Consider the following 15,207-nt stretch of genomic DNA (forward strand, 5'->3'; position numbering starts at 1 on the left):
ACAAGCTGCAAAACTATGTCGACATACCATGTTATTTCACAGTAAGTCGATATAAATTAATCCGGCATGACCATATTATTGGGGTGTACCATATTCGCTTCCATAGAATAGAGCAGATAGTGGGTCGATTCGGACAAGATGTTTAAAACGTTATGACAATGTACAAGTACATATCATTAAGTAGTTTAGTTTTATCATGTCTTCATATGTGTGTACACTATGGAAGCGTATATGGTACATTCCAACAATATGGTCGACTTACGGTGAAATAACATGGTATGTCGTAATAGTTTTGTAGGTTTTTCCCTCTTAATTTTACTCGCCAAAACGACATAAAATTAAAGTCTCGGCGTAAATGTTTCCGGCTTTTCCCGAAAAAATATTTGGTCAACATGATCTAAGTCGACATATCAACATAATTTTTGGCGTCATACACTTGTGAAAATGACTTGCCATCATAGTTTTAGTCGACACGATGAGTATTTTTTTACGTCATGACACCTTTTTCATAGCATGCCGTCATATAATATGACACCCCAATAATATGGTCATGCCGGATTAGTTTATATCGACTTACTGTTAAATAACATGGTATGTCGTCATAGTTTTGTATGGTTTTCCCTCTTAATTTTACTCGCCATAACGACATTAAGTAAAAGTCTCGACGTAAATGTTTCCGGCTTTCCAGAAAAAAATCCAGTCGACATGATCTAAGTCGACAAATCAACATAATTTTTGTTTGGCGTGATGCTCTTGTGAAAATGACTTGCCATCATAGTTTAAGTTGACACGATGAGTTTTGTTTACGCCATGACACCTTTTTCATATCATGCCATAATAGAATGTTGACATCATCACAGCATCAGTGTGCACCAAATACGCTTGCATAGTACACGATGCACTACTTTTAAACTCAAAACTACGTTTTGGTGGGCTGCAAGGCAATGACCCACATGCAGATTCGTTTACATAAACAGGGGTAATAAGTTTAACATCATCTTTAGATTTCAATGGTCCTCAAAAAATCCATTTGATCTACTACAAAAGCTCTATCATATCATATCCGGTATGTTTTACTAATATGGATTGAAGTGAACTTTCCATGACCACATCAATTGTGTTTCATTAGTTACTATATCTAGTTAAAGTGGTCTTTTTCCCTGATCGAGATATTGTCTTGAACATGTGAACAACGTGAATTGTTTGCAGTTTGGCAAAGTGACAATTTTGTATGGAAGCGTATATGGTACACCTGTGTCATTTATTTTCATTAAGAGGGTCATTAAGACAATAGTGAACAAAAAGCTTGATAAATACAAAACATGGTTCGTGTTGTTAATAAAATGCGTTTGTATTGATCACGACCAACGAAGAATAATCGCTGTTTGGGAAATGCTACTTTGGATGGGATCGCGGATTGAGAGCAGTAGCGGTTTAAGGAACTTTGCCTTTAGCAATTGGTCGTTACTTACATCAAAGTTTTATTTTTTAGAAAAAATCTAAGTTGAATAATTAAAAAAAAAACACTACACAATTTACGCTGCAGTTAGTACATATAATTTATTCCAGTTTTAAAATGCATATTTCAAAAGCTCAAATTATGTGACAGGCTGAATCTATAAGAATTGTTTAAACTATATAATACAAAGATATGTATGTACTGGTCCATATGCAATAATTAGTCATAGCTACTTGGATATTGGAGAAATTATACTTAATACAAACATGTCTGCTCCGTGTCCATAGTACACATTCTTCAACATCTGATCGATGGTATGGTCTTAAAGGGACCTTTTTACGTTTTGGTAAATTGACAAAATTAAACAAAAATGTTTCAGATTCGCACATTTGCGTTGTAGTTATGATATTTGTGAGGAAACAGTAATACTGTTTAAATAAACAGTGCTAAAATATCCATTGAATGCCTTTTTGACGGTTTAAAAGCCTGAAAATTATAAAGCGTTGCAACGCAAAACGATTGAACAATTTTCAGAGTTCTGTTGTTGTCGTTATATTTTGGGATACTACGATGATTACGTATATATAGTATAAAATACATCATTTATTGTATGAGGACGGATATCCGAGTGGTCTAAGCGATAGGCGTTTACTCCAGGGGTAAGTGGTTCGAGCCCAGTTGAGGGTTACTTTTTTTCTTTCATTAATTTTTTTTTCTGGAGCTTTTTAGATCCAATGTTAACATTTATCAATTTAATTTATTTAATGACAAATGTCCATACATGTCAAAATCTGAAAAAAGGCCCCTTTAATGCAGAACTAAGTATGACTACTTAGTTCGAGTATTGATTAATAGCTTTACGGAAATAAATTAGCTGCAAATTATTGGGCAAATGAAGTCCATATACAAACACTATGATGATTTTAAATCGTAAATGACTATAATGACTATATATACATGTATTTTTTTTCTTTTGAATTATTCATTTTAGATTGATTTATTGGTGTGACTAAATATCTCCACAGATTGTTCAAGCGTTCGGTAGAATGTCGAGCAGGAGTTTGCTAAAATGTATTTCTTGCAATCAGTTACTCTACAAGTTGATCAATTATGAGATTTTGTCCATGACGGCTCAATAACATACTGGTTTTAATTGAATTTAAATTGTCTCTTCCGTCGGCACAGTTTATGAAATGTCTGCATTCATAACTTTACATGTACGATCTCAATATCAGTTATTTGTATACATATTTTAAAGACCTTTACCAAATGTTTACCAAACAGATATATTTTACTTACATGTTAACAATATTTTACACAATGGAAAAAAAATCAAATACCAACTAAACAATACAAATATAGCCATGCAAATATAAAATATATAACGTAGATATTTTATAATACAAAAATGGAATAACTTTATTACGAACACAATGGATAAGTCGATGATAAAAAAACAAAATAACAAGGGCTGTTTGTAAAACACTCACGCCCCCCCCCCCCCCAAGTGGGCTGTCAGTTGTAGTGGAAGCCATTGTGTGAATACGTTAGAAACCAATTTACTGCTTCAGGTCACTGTCACCTTGACCTTTGACATAGTGACCTTAACATCAGTAGGTGTCATCTGTCAGTCATGATTAATGCACCTATGAAGTTTCATGATCCTTGGCCTAAGCGTTCTTGAGTTATCATCCGGAAACCATTTTACTATTTCGAGTTACTGTAACCTTGACCTTTGACCCAGTGACCCGAAAATCAAAAGGGGTCATCTGCACGTCATGATCAATGTACCTACGACGTTTCGTGATCCTAGGCCAAAGCGTTATTTAGTTATTATCCGGAAACCATTTTATTGTTTCGAGTCACTGTGACCTTGACCTTTGACCTAGTGACTCGTAAATCAATAGGGGTCATCTGCCAGTCATGATCAATGTACCTATGAAGTTTCATGATCCTAACCTAAGCGTTCTTGAGTTATCATCCGGAAACCATTTTACTATTTCGAGTTACTGTGACGTTGACCTTTGACCCAGTGACCCGAAAATCAAAAAGGGTCATCTGCAAGTCATGATCAATGTACCTGTGACGTTTCATGATCCTTGGCCAAAGCGTTCTTGAGTTATCATCCGGAAACCATTTGGTGGACGGACCGACAGACGGACCGACAGACGGACCGACAGACGGACCGACAGACGGACCGACAGACCGACCGACGGACCGACCGACCGAACGACATGTGCAAAACCATATACACCCTCTTCTTCGAAGGGGGGCATACAAATATAAAGAAACATTTAGATCGTTGCGACATTATAAACGGAAATATAATTACGCTATGCGAAAAGTTAAAACATAAAAATAATCGCGAATTGAGTTATTAATGCGGTTACCAAATTACTATTATGTTGTGTATAAGTCGCTTCCCATGTAAGTCGTCAAAGGTGGTAACAGCTGAAACCATCACAGAAAGGGTATCTAATCACTCGTATTATTTTTTTATTTTGGATAACATAGTGATTTTACTGTTTTCTTCGTCTTCTCATATTTACTATATAATTTGACGAAGACTCGATTCGCAACAACCGAAGACAGTGTTATTAAAAAAATTCGTAAATATTTTTCGCAAATCGTTTCAACTTTGCGGGAAAAAAGCCTTCATGATATAAACATTTTAGAAAGTTGTTTTGGAGATGTAGGCGCTGAATGTAAGGATGAAAGTGATAATTGACCATGCACAATGGTAGAAAATATAAATATTAATCAATAAAACACAAGTCTTAATAATACTATATTCAACAAGACTATTGCCAAGCAATAAAAGTCCCCTACCGGCTCCACCATTGTCAGATATTCCACCATTTTCAGAATATTTTTTTTATTTGTTGCCATAGCAACCAGAAGTTTTGAAGTAGGAACAAAATGAAATGACGTGCATAATGTCCATATTGCCATCTATCCATGTTCCCAGTTTCATGAAAAAATATTAAGAACTTTTAAAGTTATAGCAGGATCCACAGAAAAACACCATTTTCAGCAGTAATTTTAGTCTATTTGTTGCCATAGCAACCAGACGTTTTGACATAGGAACATAATAAAATGACGTGCATAATGTCCATATTTCCATCTATCCATGTCGCAAGTTTCATGAAAAAATATTAAGAACTTTTAAAGTTATCGCAGGATCCAGAAAACCACCATTTTCAGCAGTATTTCTAGTCTATGTGTTGCCATAGAAACCATAATTGTTGACGTAGGAACAAAAGAAAATGACGTGAATAATGTCCATATTGCCATCTATCCATGTTTGAAGTTTCATGAAAACATATTAAGAACTTTTAAAGTTATCGCAGGATCCAGAATAAAACAACTTTTGAAGCAGTATTTCTAGTTTATTTGTTGCCATAGCAGCTAGAAATTTATTGACGTAGTAACAAAATGAAATCACGTGCATAATGTCCATATTGCCATCTATCCATGTTCCAAGTTTCATTAAAAAATATGAAGGAACTTTAAAAGTTATCGCAGGATCCAGAAAAAAACACCATTTTCAGCAGTATTTCTAGTCTATTTGTTGCCATAGTTACCACAATTTTTGAGGTAGGAACAACATGAAATGACGTGCATAATGTCCATATTGCCATTTATCCATGTTCAAAGTTTCATGAAAAAATATTAAGAACTTTTAAAGTTATCGCAGGATCCAGAAAAAACACCATTTTCAGCAGTATTTCTAGTCTATTCGTTGCCATAGCAACCACAGTTTTTGAGGTAGTAACAAAATGAAATGACGTGCATAATGTCCATATTGCCATCTATCTATGTTCCAAGTTTCATGAAAAAATATTTCGAACTTTTAAAGTTATCGCAGGATCCAGAAAAGTGTGACTGACAGACAGACAGACGGAGTGCAAACCATAAGGCCCCTCCGGTGAAACCGGTAGGGGACTAATAAATATATATAACAATAGGAGAGGACATTCCCTAGACAAGGAACTTGAGGGACACAAAGACGTAAATAAACAAACCGATCTGTTTACAAATTCACCACACTCATTAAAATACCTTACACAGTTATTCATCAAGAGTGTAAAATTGTTTGATAAATAAATCAAACATGTAGCTGGTCAGCGACATTAAAGGGACTATAAACCACGACGACGAAGAAAGGTTGTAAAATACCGTATTTTTTACAATTATTAGTTTAAATTGATTAAAATATCACGACTGGTATATTACATTACTTGAAAAAAGTTGTAAAGTTTTCATATTTTCTGTATATTTGGTAATGGGTATGTCTACCAGGTAACTACCATATATATAAATAACGCCAGTAGATTGATCATCATCGACACGTGGTAAACCCAGAAATGCAATTAGTGCTTGCGTAGTGAATTGTATATATTTATATATACAATGATTAATCTACTTGCGTTATTTATAGTGTGTAAATCGTTATGTCACCTATTTTATTACCGAATATACTGAGAATATGAACTTTTTTCTAGTAATGTAATATACAAGTCGTGATATTTTAATCAATATAAACTAACAGTTGTAAAAAATACGGTATTTTAGAACTTTCTTTTTTCGTCATTCGTGGTTGACGGTCCCTTTAACCCATTTATGCCTAGCTTCGAGAAAAAAGCCTTTGGCAAACAGAGTAGACCCAGATGAGACGCCGCATGATGCGGCGTCTCATCAGGGTCTGCGCTGTTTTCTTAAAGGAATTTCTGTAACAAATATTCTAAACATAGAAATAAATATACTAGACATCCCTAATTTTTGACATAAATTGATGCAATTTAGAAGGATGGGAGAGTTCACTAGGAATAAATGGGTTATATATATAACTCAATACCATCCTTTAAAGAGCATCAATCGATCGGCTCTGAGTAAATGTTATCGTCGTTCTTATCTAAAGCATTTCTGCAAGAGGTCGATGGGAAAGGTACTTCGTAATCGTTGACTCGTCCAATACTCACTCCCTCTCTATCAATGGTGGTGTTAATTCGGTCAACTGTGACACGATACAAAATATAGGAAAGTGTATGCGTTATACGTTTGAGGTTTGGTATGTTATAAACTGGATTAAGTTGTGTGTTCTAAAATCGGATCATTTTTGTAATAGAACAACAGTAAGTGATATACATCAAACGTTGTCTCAGTATATTGATGACGAACATTATACACATTTTCAGAGCAAAATATAACAATGTTAAATGCAAACAGTACAATACATAATTGTGTTGTTTGTATGCGATGTATATATCCTTGGATTGCCTAGACCATCAATACAAATCATTTGTTTCTAGACTCACATGGTTTCTGACAAGTCTCGTAGGTAGCATCGGGAACTGCTTCTGCTTTCATAGCAGTCTCAAAACTTCTCGACGCATTTCGTCTGAAATCATATGCTCAATTTCAATTTGGTATTGTTGTGTTCATGATCATGTGTTTCAGTTTTGTTTTGTACCATTACGCGAGAGTTTAGCATTATATTTGGGTAAGTAAATTTTATATTTCCAAAAATTTTTAACACGTTTACTATATACATGCGATGCTAAAACTCATACATTACAAGCATTTACTAAATACGAACATACATAAAACGCATAAGCTTCAGATACGCGTTATAGGATCTTTTTTATAACAAACTGATATACTGTGTTAAATATACTGCATATGAATGAACTGAAACTATTTTTTGACAGAAAATAAACAAACCAGCTTTAATATACGTTAATACCTTCTATTTCGATAGACGATCACTCCTATGACAACCACTACTAGAACAACACAACCGACAACTATTGCGACTACGGCATATACAGGTAATGGTTTGGAAATGCTCCCTTCTGTTTGTGCCATTATGCCGTCTTTGTTGTCTTGTAAACATATTGTTACATAAGCAAGATATAATGCAAAGGTCGACTACATACAGTTGTAAATGTAAAGCAAGTCTAGCTTTAAGGTTTTTATAAATCTAAATATTCTGTGTATTGCTAAAAATAATCTCATTAGTGAGGCAGGTTAAATTCAAAGGTCGACTACATACATTGGTTAATGTAAAAGTATAGATTTTAAGGAATGAATCAATCTAAATATTCTCTTTATTGATTCAAATAATCCCAGTAGTGAAACAGGTACAGTTGAGACTTATGCAAACTTCTCGAACGAAAAGTCCGCATAAGAACTGCATTCACAAGTTAAATACTTCGAGAAACAAACGTTAATCGATTTGCAAATCGGTTGTGTATGTTATTGTTTGATTCTAAATACATTTTAATGGACAGTCATTCATGGTATATAGTCATACAATTCAAAGAAATAGACAATAACGAATCAAAATAACGTAAAATACCACGTATATGACAGATACGTATATTTACATTACCATATAGGCATTTTTGGACAGAAACGTCGAGTGTATATCCCATTATGCATCCGTGAACGCAGACCCCGTCGTCTTTTTGACATGTGTTGTTCACACAGTGTTGGCACACATCGGAACATCTTTGGCCATAGAATCCGTTCAGACACCCCTATAACATGTAAAACGAAATACTTGCATGTTTGTGCTATAAACATGAAATAAATATACTGCATTAACGGTGGACAATTTATGCCACTTGTACTTCACATTCAATCAATACATTTCATTTAAAGAAGCTGCATCTAATGATTTTCAGGCTTTGTTCATTTTTAATAAATAACGTTTTTTTTTATATCCGACATGACGTATGACATTTGAAGAAACGTCGTATGTTAGAATAATCCAGACGAATAGGTTCTCACCGCAAGGCACAATCCGTTTTCAGCGTGACACGAAGGCCCGACCGTTATTGTGTTGCAAGTTTTTGGGCACGTCATATTGCAATTAGACCCATACAAGTTACCAGCACAGCCTTTGGAACAAAAACAATTGAAGACATCCCATATTTGGTCATTTAAGCCCATGTTACCGAAAATAAAACAATGCATTTTCGTGAAAGTTCATCATTATTCTGAACAACATTTTCATTCAATAAATACTCTTTAGTTAATTTGAATTATAGTTTATGCTTGTGTTCAAACGCATGCGGCGCGAATATTTACTTTAGTATATATGCACAGTACGATAGATTCTTGTTCGTATCCTCTTATTTATAACAGAACACCGAATGTAAAAATAAAAATATTTAAACCGGGATCATGGCCTTTGAACGATCAATGTAAAACAAATGAGGTTTCAGCCGTTTTGAGAGCTAGCCGAACCCAAACTTAAACCAGAATAAATCAATGTACAACGATGTATGTTCACAAAAATGCCAAAGTTCAAGAGCATATTACACTGCAAAGAATATCTATGATACGCGAAAATTACATTTATCAATTCTAAGCAGTTTCATTTCGATACATAAACAACCAAAACACGAGTTCACGACTTCAAATACACATTAGCAGCATGTAAGACCAACTAATAAACAAACAAGGCCATATCTGAATACCGCAGCACATACTTAGTTTGAGAGGGTCTTATTGTTATTGCAAATTGGTTTTAGTTTTAATTTAACATAATTATACACTGAACTTTAAACAATGTTTTTTTTATCACGGAACAACACAGTAAAACAAATCACTGGAATGTTTTCATTTTAAAAGGTCGCACTTTAAAGATTCTTAGAAGAGCAGATGTTTTACACATACCGACTTGGCAGTTCTGTTCGTCCGACCCGTCCGAACAGTCGTTAGTGTGGTCGCAGTGCATGGTTTCGGAAATGCACATATTGTTGGAACACTTGAACTGGTTCTCAGTGCAATTGTAAACACCTGCAGCAATACAGTTATAACACATTTAACAAGCGATTTAAACAAACACCAGACGACTTACATAAACATTTAATATTTATTGTGAAAAAATGTAACTGTGTTCCACTTACGTATGGGTTAATTTTAACAAAATGATAAAAACAATGTTTTTACTAAATACAAAAAACATACTTTCAACTTGAGTTGCCTAGGTTCAATAATAGATTCTTACAATTTGATTCGTTCCCTTCGTCCGAGCTGTCACTACAGTCTGAATGACCGTCACATTGCCAGGACAATAAACATAGTCTATTTTATTAATACACCATGAACACCGATACTTTTGCTAAGAAATACATTTTTATATTTTTGACTACCAGTCGATAAACAATTATTTAGAACTAGTATATGTAGGGTTTAAACCACAAATTAATAAGCGAGTACTGTTGTTGACATAGCATTTACGCCAAAATTGATGAAATTATGAAGTGATTTAATAAAAATATATATCATGTTGATATTGTTTTATGTTGTGAGCAAGTTCTTGACATTTTCCTACATTCTTATCAATAAATGTACAATGTTAATTGTGTTCTGTGTCTTTACAATAAAGTGCAAATATCCTGTGAAGATTATTGATTATACAGGTTTAATAATGATATAAATTGAATGGTTCTAAATGTTGTCAGTTTTAAATATAAAATTATATTAAGGGAAAATACCGGCACACTTGTGTTCATCAGAACCATCCAGACAATCAGCATCGCCGTTACACTGCCATTCCTTGGAGATACACTGCCCATTGGCGCAGGTGAACATGGCTCCATCACAATGTCGGTGTGCTTTTAAGTAATACTTTCATAAAACAACTTTTAACAGGAATTTTATAATTCTTAAGAATTGTGAAATATATATATATATGTATCATCTCATCAATTTTAGAAAATTTAGGGCTGAAATCCCCATTCCTCCTAAAAACAAACATTCTCTGAAAAGTTATGTCCTCATTTTAAGTGAATGTAAACATTTATAAACATTTATAATTCCACCCGCCAAGGAAATAAGCGTAAGCATTTAAAACATAAAAGGCCCTCTGCCCCAATCTCCCATGAGTGAATATTTCCCCTATTGTATTGTAATATTGTTAAAACATTTATTCATTCAGATGTTCTGCTTATGTTTGCAACTTTCACCAGAGGGAGGAATACTTACTGACAGTGCAGTTGTTTTCGTCTATTCCATCTGAGCAGTCGTGCACCTCATCGCATTTCAAGTCATTATCAATGCACACGTTGTCCGCGGTACAATAGAACTGAGTTGCAGTGCAAACTGTAAAAAACATCAACTTATTTGTACACCCTTTTAAAAATAGACACACTTAAATTTATATTTAAAAAAATGTTTAAAACATGAAGTGATGAAGTGTGAGAACAAACTACATTACAATGTGTCATTGACCTTTCAAATATCCATAACTGTATTTAAACGTGTGTTTTTTTTTCAAAGAAAATGTTCAAATTTCCAAGAAATATTAACCTTTGCAATTCTTTTCATCTTCTCCACGTTCACAATCTAATTCCTTGTCACATCTCCACTTTCTAGGAATGCATGCGCCATTAGTTCCACAAGCAAATTCTAATTGTGCACAAGTCTGGGTAGCTGCAAGTAACAGATTTGGTTTGTATAGGTTTTTCTCTTAAGTTTATTATTTATTTATAAAAACAACCCCGATAATTTGGTTGATTTAGAAATACATTTTCGATTTATTGTTGTTATCAGTCAATAAACAATGATTCGGAATTCTGATATGCGGGATTTATACCAAAGATTTTGTTTAGCAAGATATATTTTTGAAATATTAATAAGACTTAAATGAAAATTAATTTAATTGTATTGTGATTTGATATTACGTTCCTGACAATTTCCTACATTTGTATGAATAAATTTACTATGCTCATTTTGTCCTGAAATTATAGAAAGAAATGCAAGCATCTTGTAAGACTACTATTACCACAAGCTAAATATTGACATTAATGGAATGGGTCTGAATGTTGCCATTTTCAAGTATACAAGAATACTAGGAGCCAAATACCACACATCTGTTCATCTGAACCGTCTGGACAATCAGCGTCTCCGTCACACAACCACCCCTTGGAGATACACTTCCCATTGCTGCAGGTGACCATGGCTTCACCACAACGTTGGTCTGCTGTTAAGCAATACTTTCATAAGACAACATTTAAAGATAAGTTTTAAAAACTGTGAAAGATATATATGTATCATCAGGAGAGTATGTTAAAGTTGTATTATGCGTCAGCAGTATTTTATGTGATATATATATAAAGACAGTGAAAATATAACATTTTCCTATAATGACAGAAAACACGCCGTAAAACAGGGATATAAAAACATGTATGTAAACAAAAAGCCTTGATAGTTATAATTATGACACAAAGATAAAATGTTATAGGGTAACACAATCGTATAAAAATATAATGGAACAAGTAAACAAACATATGGTGCAGAAGGGTTGGTGGTCGGTGTTGAAATTTGTGTCGATAATAACGACGCAACGGTGTAGAAGGAATTCCAAAACAAGTATTGCCAGGATTGGTACAAGAGCTCACGTGATCCTATAAGTCGATATGATTGGACAATTAAAAATAGTAACAATTTACGTTTGTTTATACACAAGTAATTAAAAGAGTTCACCCAGTCACTGATAATCCCGTTACCGAAAAATTGCAACCTCAAGGTGTGAACGATAGTGTTGTGCAATAAAAGAAAACAAGACATGGATAATAAGTATTGAAAAGAAAGTTAGAGCTCCTACTAAACACTTCCTCTCAAAGTATTTTATTAATTTATTTTTCATTTCTTCAATTCATGTTATTCTGACAAAACATCACATAAACATAAAAACACATAAGATAAATAACGCATTACATATAAAAGAAAGATAAATTCAGGCGAACAACGATTGACTTATTGAGGAACCATTTTGTAAGTTTTACTCTATTCTTACAGTGGAACAGACGGTTAGACGGACACGTATTCGCAAAGATAGACATACGGCATACGATGCCACTTCGAGATATTAAAAAAATAGCATGCCAGCATTAAAAATTATAAACTCGTTTAACATTATATCATTGCAAGCTGCTTGAATTGTTATTAGAATATGTATGACATTAACCAATTTATGCCTAGCGTCTAGAACAAAGGCCTTTGCAAGCAGCGCAGAGCCAGATGAAACGCCGAATGATGCGGCGTCTAATCAGGGTCTGCGCTGTTTGGTTAAAGGAATTTCTGAAAGAAATATTCTTAATAAAGAAATAAATATACTAGACATCCCTAATTTTGGAAATAAATTGATCCAATTTAGAAGGATGGGAGAGTCCCCTAGGCATAAATGGGTTAATTAACATAGTTCAATTACCACTTGATGTAGTAGGCATATGAATGCAGATGACATACACAAAGACATTAGTTTTCCACATGACTATCTTTTTTTCTACCAAATAAAAATTGAAGTTTATATCCACACGCAATTTTAACAGACACTTTAGTTACAATCCCACAATACGTGAGTTTCCAAACTGAAATAAATGTTAAGTTCAAAACAGATTTGTGAAACATCCGTAAGTCAAAGGAAGTAAATGTAATTGCTTCATGGACAATGGTTTTCCACGAACGTTCGATTGTTCATGTGGTATACTTGATCTTTGATATTGGTGACACATCATGGGCGTCGCACTGAAGTGCGGCGACTAGTATGTAATACGTTTATGTTTCGCTTATGGGAGAAGTTATTTTACGGATCAATGTATATATTTTTGTTGTCAGAATATCTTGCATAGTGGTGATTTTTTGTGTAAATTAGTGTAGATAAGTACTGCATTTGTGCCTATTACATTTACTACAACATTTATTGCCAATAATGCAAAGCTAATTGTTTTAATTAATAACTGATCACAGGGACTGGGCAATAATAAAAGATCACAGGGACTGGGCAAATACGCGAACCGGTGAAACTTTCTGGTTTTGTATAAAAACAAAACTTCTTCGTTCCACTATCCTAGCAACCACCTAGTTACTAAGAAAGGCGCTGTAGAGCGCGAAGCGCGACACGTATTATTCATTGTTATAATGAGTCTTGATAAAGGAAGCAGCCGCTTATCAATGAGAAGCACCATCACAGCACCCCAGTCTCATAACTATCAAGTCATCCTACAGGTTTTCTTTCTAAGAACCACAAACAGAAGGCCGCAGGCCTGACCCGTATCGTGCCAGTGGTATGGACCCTTTGGTATGGACCTTTAACCCCTCTCACTTTCCAGCGTTATAACTTCCGAGTTCACATTTAAACCGACTATTAATAGCTTATTAATATCTTAGTTAGAAGGTGATAGTTCAAGCGGTTCCATAGTGTAGTGGTTACACGCTCGCTTAACATGTGAGAAGCCCAAGGTTCGAGCCCCAGTAGAATCAAATTATTTTATTTGTGTTCTATGTTAACTTTTTGTTGTGATGTAGACATTTTAGTTTAAATAAATATGCTGTTTTAATTTAACCATTTTTTGTTTTTATTATGCCCATGAAATATATGTGTGAGAGGGTGGGGTTGGGGTTCATAAACACATTAAAATTTTTACAGTGTTTTCATATCAATGAGTACTCAACCCCTATCGTAAATGAGCAACGTAAGAATAAGTTCAGAATCATCTCCCTTGATGTTGAGTGTTGAGAAAAATATGAAATTACGCTTACAAGATGAAGCAGATTTTTTAAAACCTACACAGTTCTGTTCCATTAATAAAAACTGCTCACGGATGCCAGTAAAAAAAGGAAACCAATGTAAATAAAATGAACTATGAAATATTTGGGGGTTACACCACAAAATCATAGATAATGGTAATTTGGGAGTTATAACACAATATCATAGATAATGGTTATTTGGGGGTTATAACACAAAATCATAGATAATGTTTATACCAGTATCTTTTTCTATTTTGTTTAAAATAATCGGCCAATATATTAATATTTACAGTAGAAAAAAATCGTTCCATGTAACTTCATTTTGTGCCTTTTTCACTGAAATTGCCGACGCCCTTCTACACAAACCGGAAAAAGCACTTTTAACCCAATAAGAATGCAATGGCGTCGACGTATTTTGTGAAATATAAAATGAACAATGTGTATTCACAATGTGTATGACTACACATCTTTAATGCGGGCATTATTGTGTCGAGAAGAAGGACAACGAAATCTAAGTAAAAGTGTTTTTCTAATTCCTGCAGAATTATAATACAAAAAATGGGCAATTTTACTGTATTAAAAAGCAATGTATTACCCGCACTTTCATGTATTGATGTGTTTTAAACTAAACAAAGCATAACGAATTCAAACGATAATTAGGTAACATCGTTACACGTTTGCGTTTCGATCAGTAATGATCAAAACGCAAACGTACGTGTAACGATGGGATGAAGATCTCGTCAGTTTAAACAATAACCTATTAAACAATAGCACAGTCGTAACATTGAAATGCCGCTTTACAGATAAGTCATAACATTGAAGCAAGCTTTGCCTTTTTAAAAGAAACATTAAAGACACAAACGTGTATCTATTAGACACGTATAGTATGGCGTGTCAAACGTTGCGAAATTCAATGTTTCCATATGTATGTGGTATATTTGTATATATATATTGTATATTTCCATTGTGTGTGGTATAATTGCATGTATGTTGTATATTTCCATTTGTGTGTGGTATAATTGCATATATATATGTTGTTTAAATTAATATATATATGGTAAAATCCGATATATGTTTTGCATAACAAATTTATGTTGTATAATTTCATATTTATGCTTGATATTTTCATATATATGTTCTAAAAGTTCATAAATGTGTGCAATATTTTCATATATATGTGGTATAATTCTGATATATGTGTT

General features: G+C 33.8%; 1 protein-coding gene and 1 long non-coding RNA gene across 3 annotated transcripts; one reads left to right on the plus strand and one right to left on the minus strand.

Annotated features, from left to right (window-relative positions):
• Positions 1-1,540: 1,540 nt before the first annotated feature.
• On the minus strand, positions 1,541-12,882 carry LOC127871051 (low-density lipoprotein receptor-related protein 2-like). Of its 2 annotated transcripts, none has more exons than XM_052413677.1 (11): positions 12,687-12,882; positions 11,340-11,453; positions 10,784-10,906; positions 10,460-10,576; positions 9,970-10,089; positions 9,146-9,268; positions 8,255-8,364; positions 7,854-8,001; positions 7,206-7,344; positions 6,778-6,860; positions 1,541-6,476 (listed from the first exon to the last, which is right to left on the minus strand). In XM_052413677.1, exons 1-11 carry the CDS (start codon positions 12,745-12,747, stop codon positions 6,334-6,336), a joined length of 1,281 nt encoding a protein of 426 aa, XP_052269637.1. In that variant the 5' UTR covers positions 12,748-12,882; the 3' UTR covers positions 1,541-6,333. The 2 variants fall into 2 exon arrangements, with proteins under 2 accessions (XP_052269637.1, XP_052269636.1); XM_052413676.1 differs by having other exon boundaries at positions 11,340-11,456.
• On the plus strand, positions 6,453-10,580 carry LOC127871052 (uncharacterized). The gene is made up of 4 exons (XR_008045072.1): positions 6,453-6,530; positions 6,920-6,962; positions 7,221-7,290; positions 9,961-10,580. It is a non-coding gene; the product is annotated as an uncharacterized LOC127871052 (long non-coding RNA).
• Positions 12,883-15,207: the final 2,325 nt, after the last annotated feature.

The sequence above is a fragment of the Dreissena polymorpha genome, chromosome 3, assembly GCF_020536995.1.
Source record: "Dreissena polymorpha isolate Duluth1 chromosome 3, UMN_Dpol_1.0, whole genome shotgun sequence".
NCBI classification, from domain to species: Eukaryota; Metazoa; Mollusca; class Bivalvia; order Myida; family Dreissenidae; genus Dreissena; species Dreissena polymorpha.

Excerpts from the sequence above, each read along its gene's own strand:
- LOC127871051 (XM_052413676.1), bottom strand. The coding sequence starts at position 12,747 with ATGTGGAAAACTAATGTCTTTGTGTATGTCATCTGCATTCATATGCCT. Across the intron at positions 11,457-12,686 it reads TATGCCTACTACATCAAGTG|CAGACCAACGTTGTGGTGAA; the intron begins GTAATTGAACTA and ends ATTGCTTAACAG. Across the intron at positions 10,577-10,783 it reads AGATGAAAAGAATTGCAAAG|TTTGCACTGCAACTCAGTTC; the intron begins GTTAATATTTCT and ends TGTTTTTTACAG.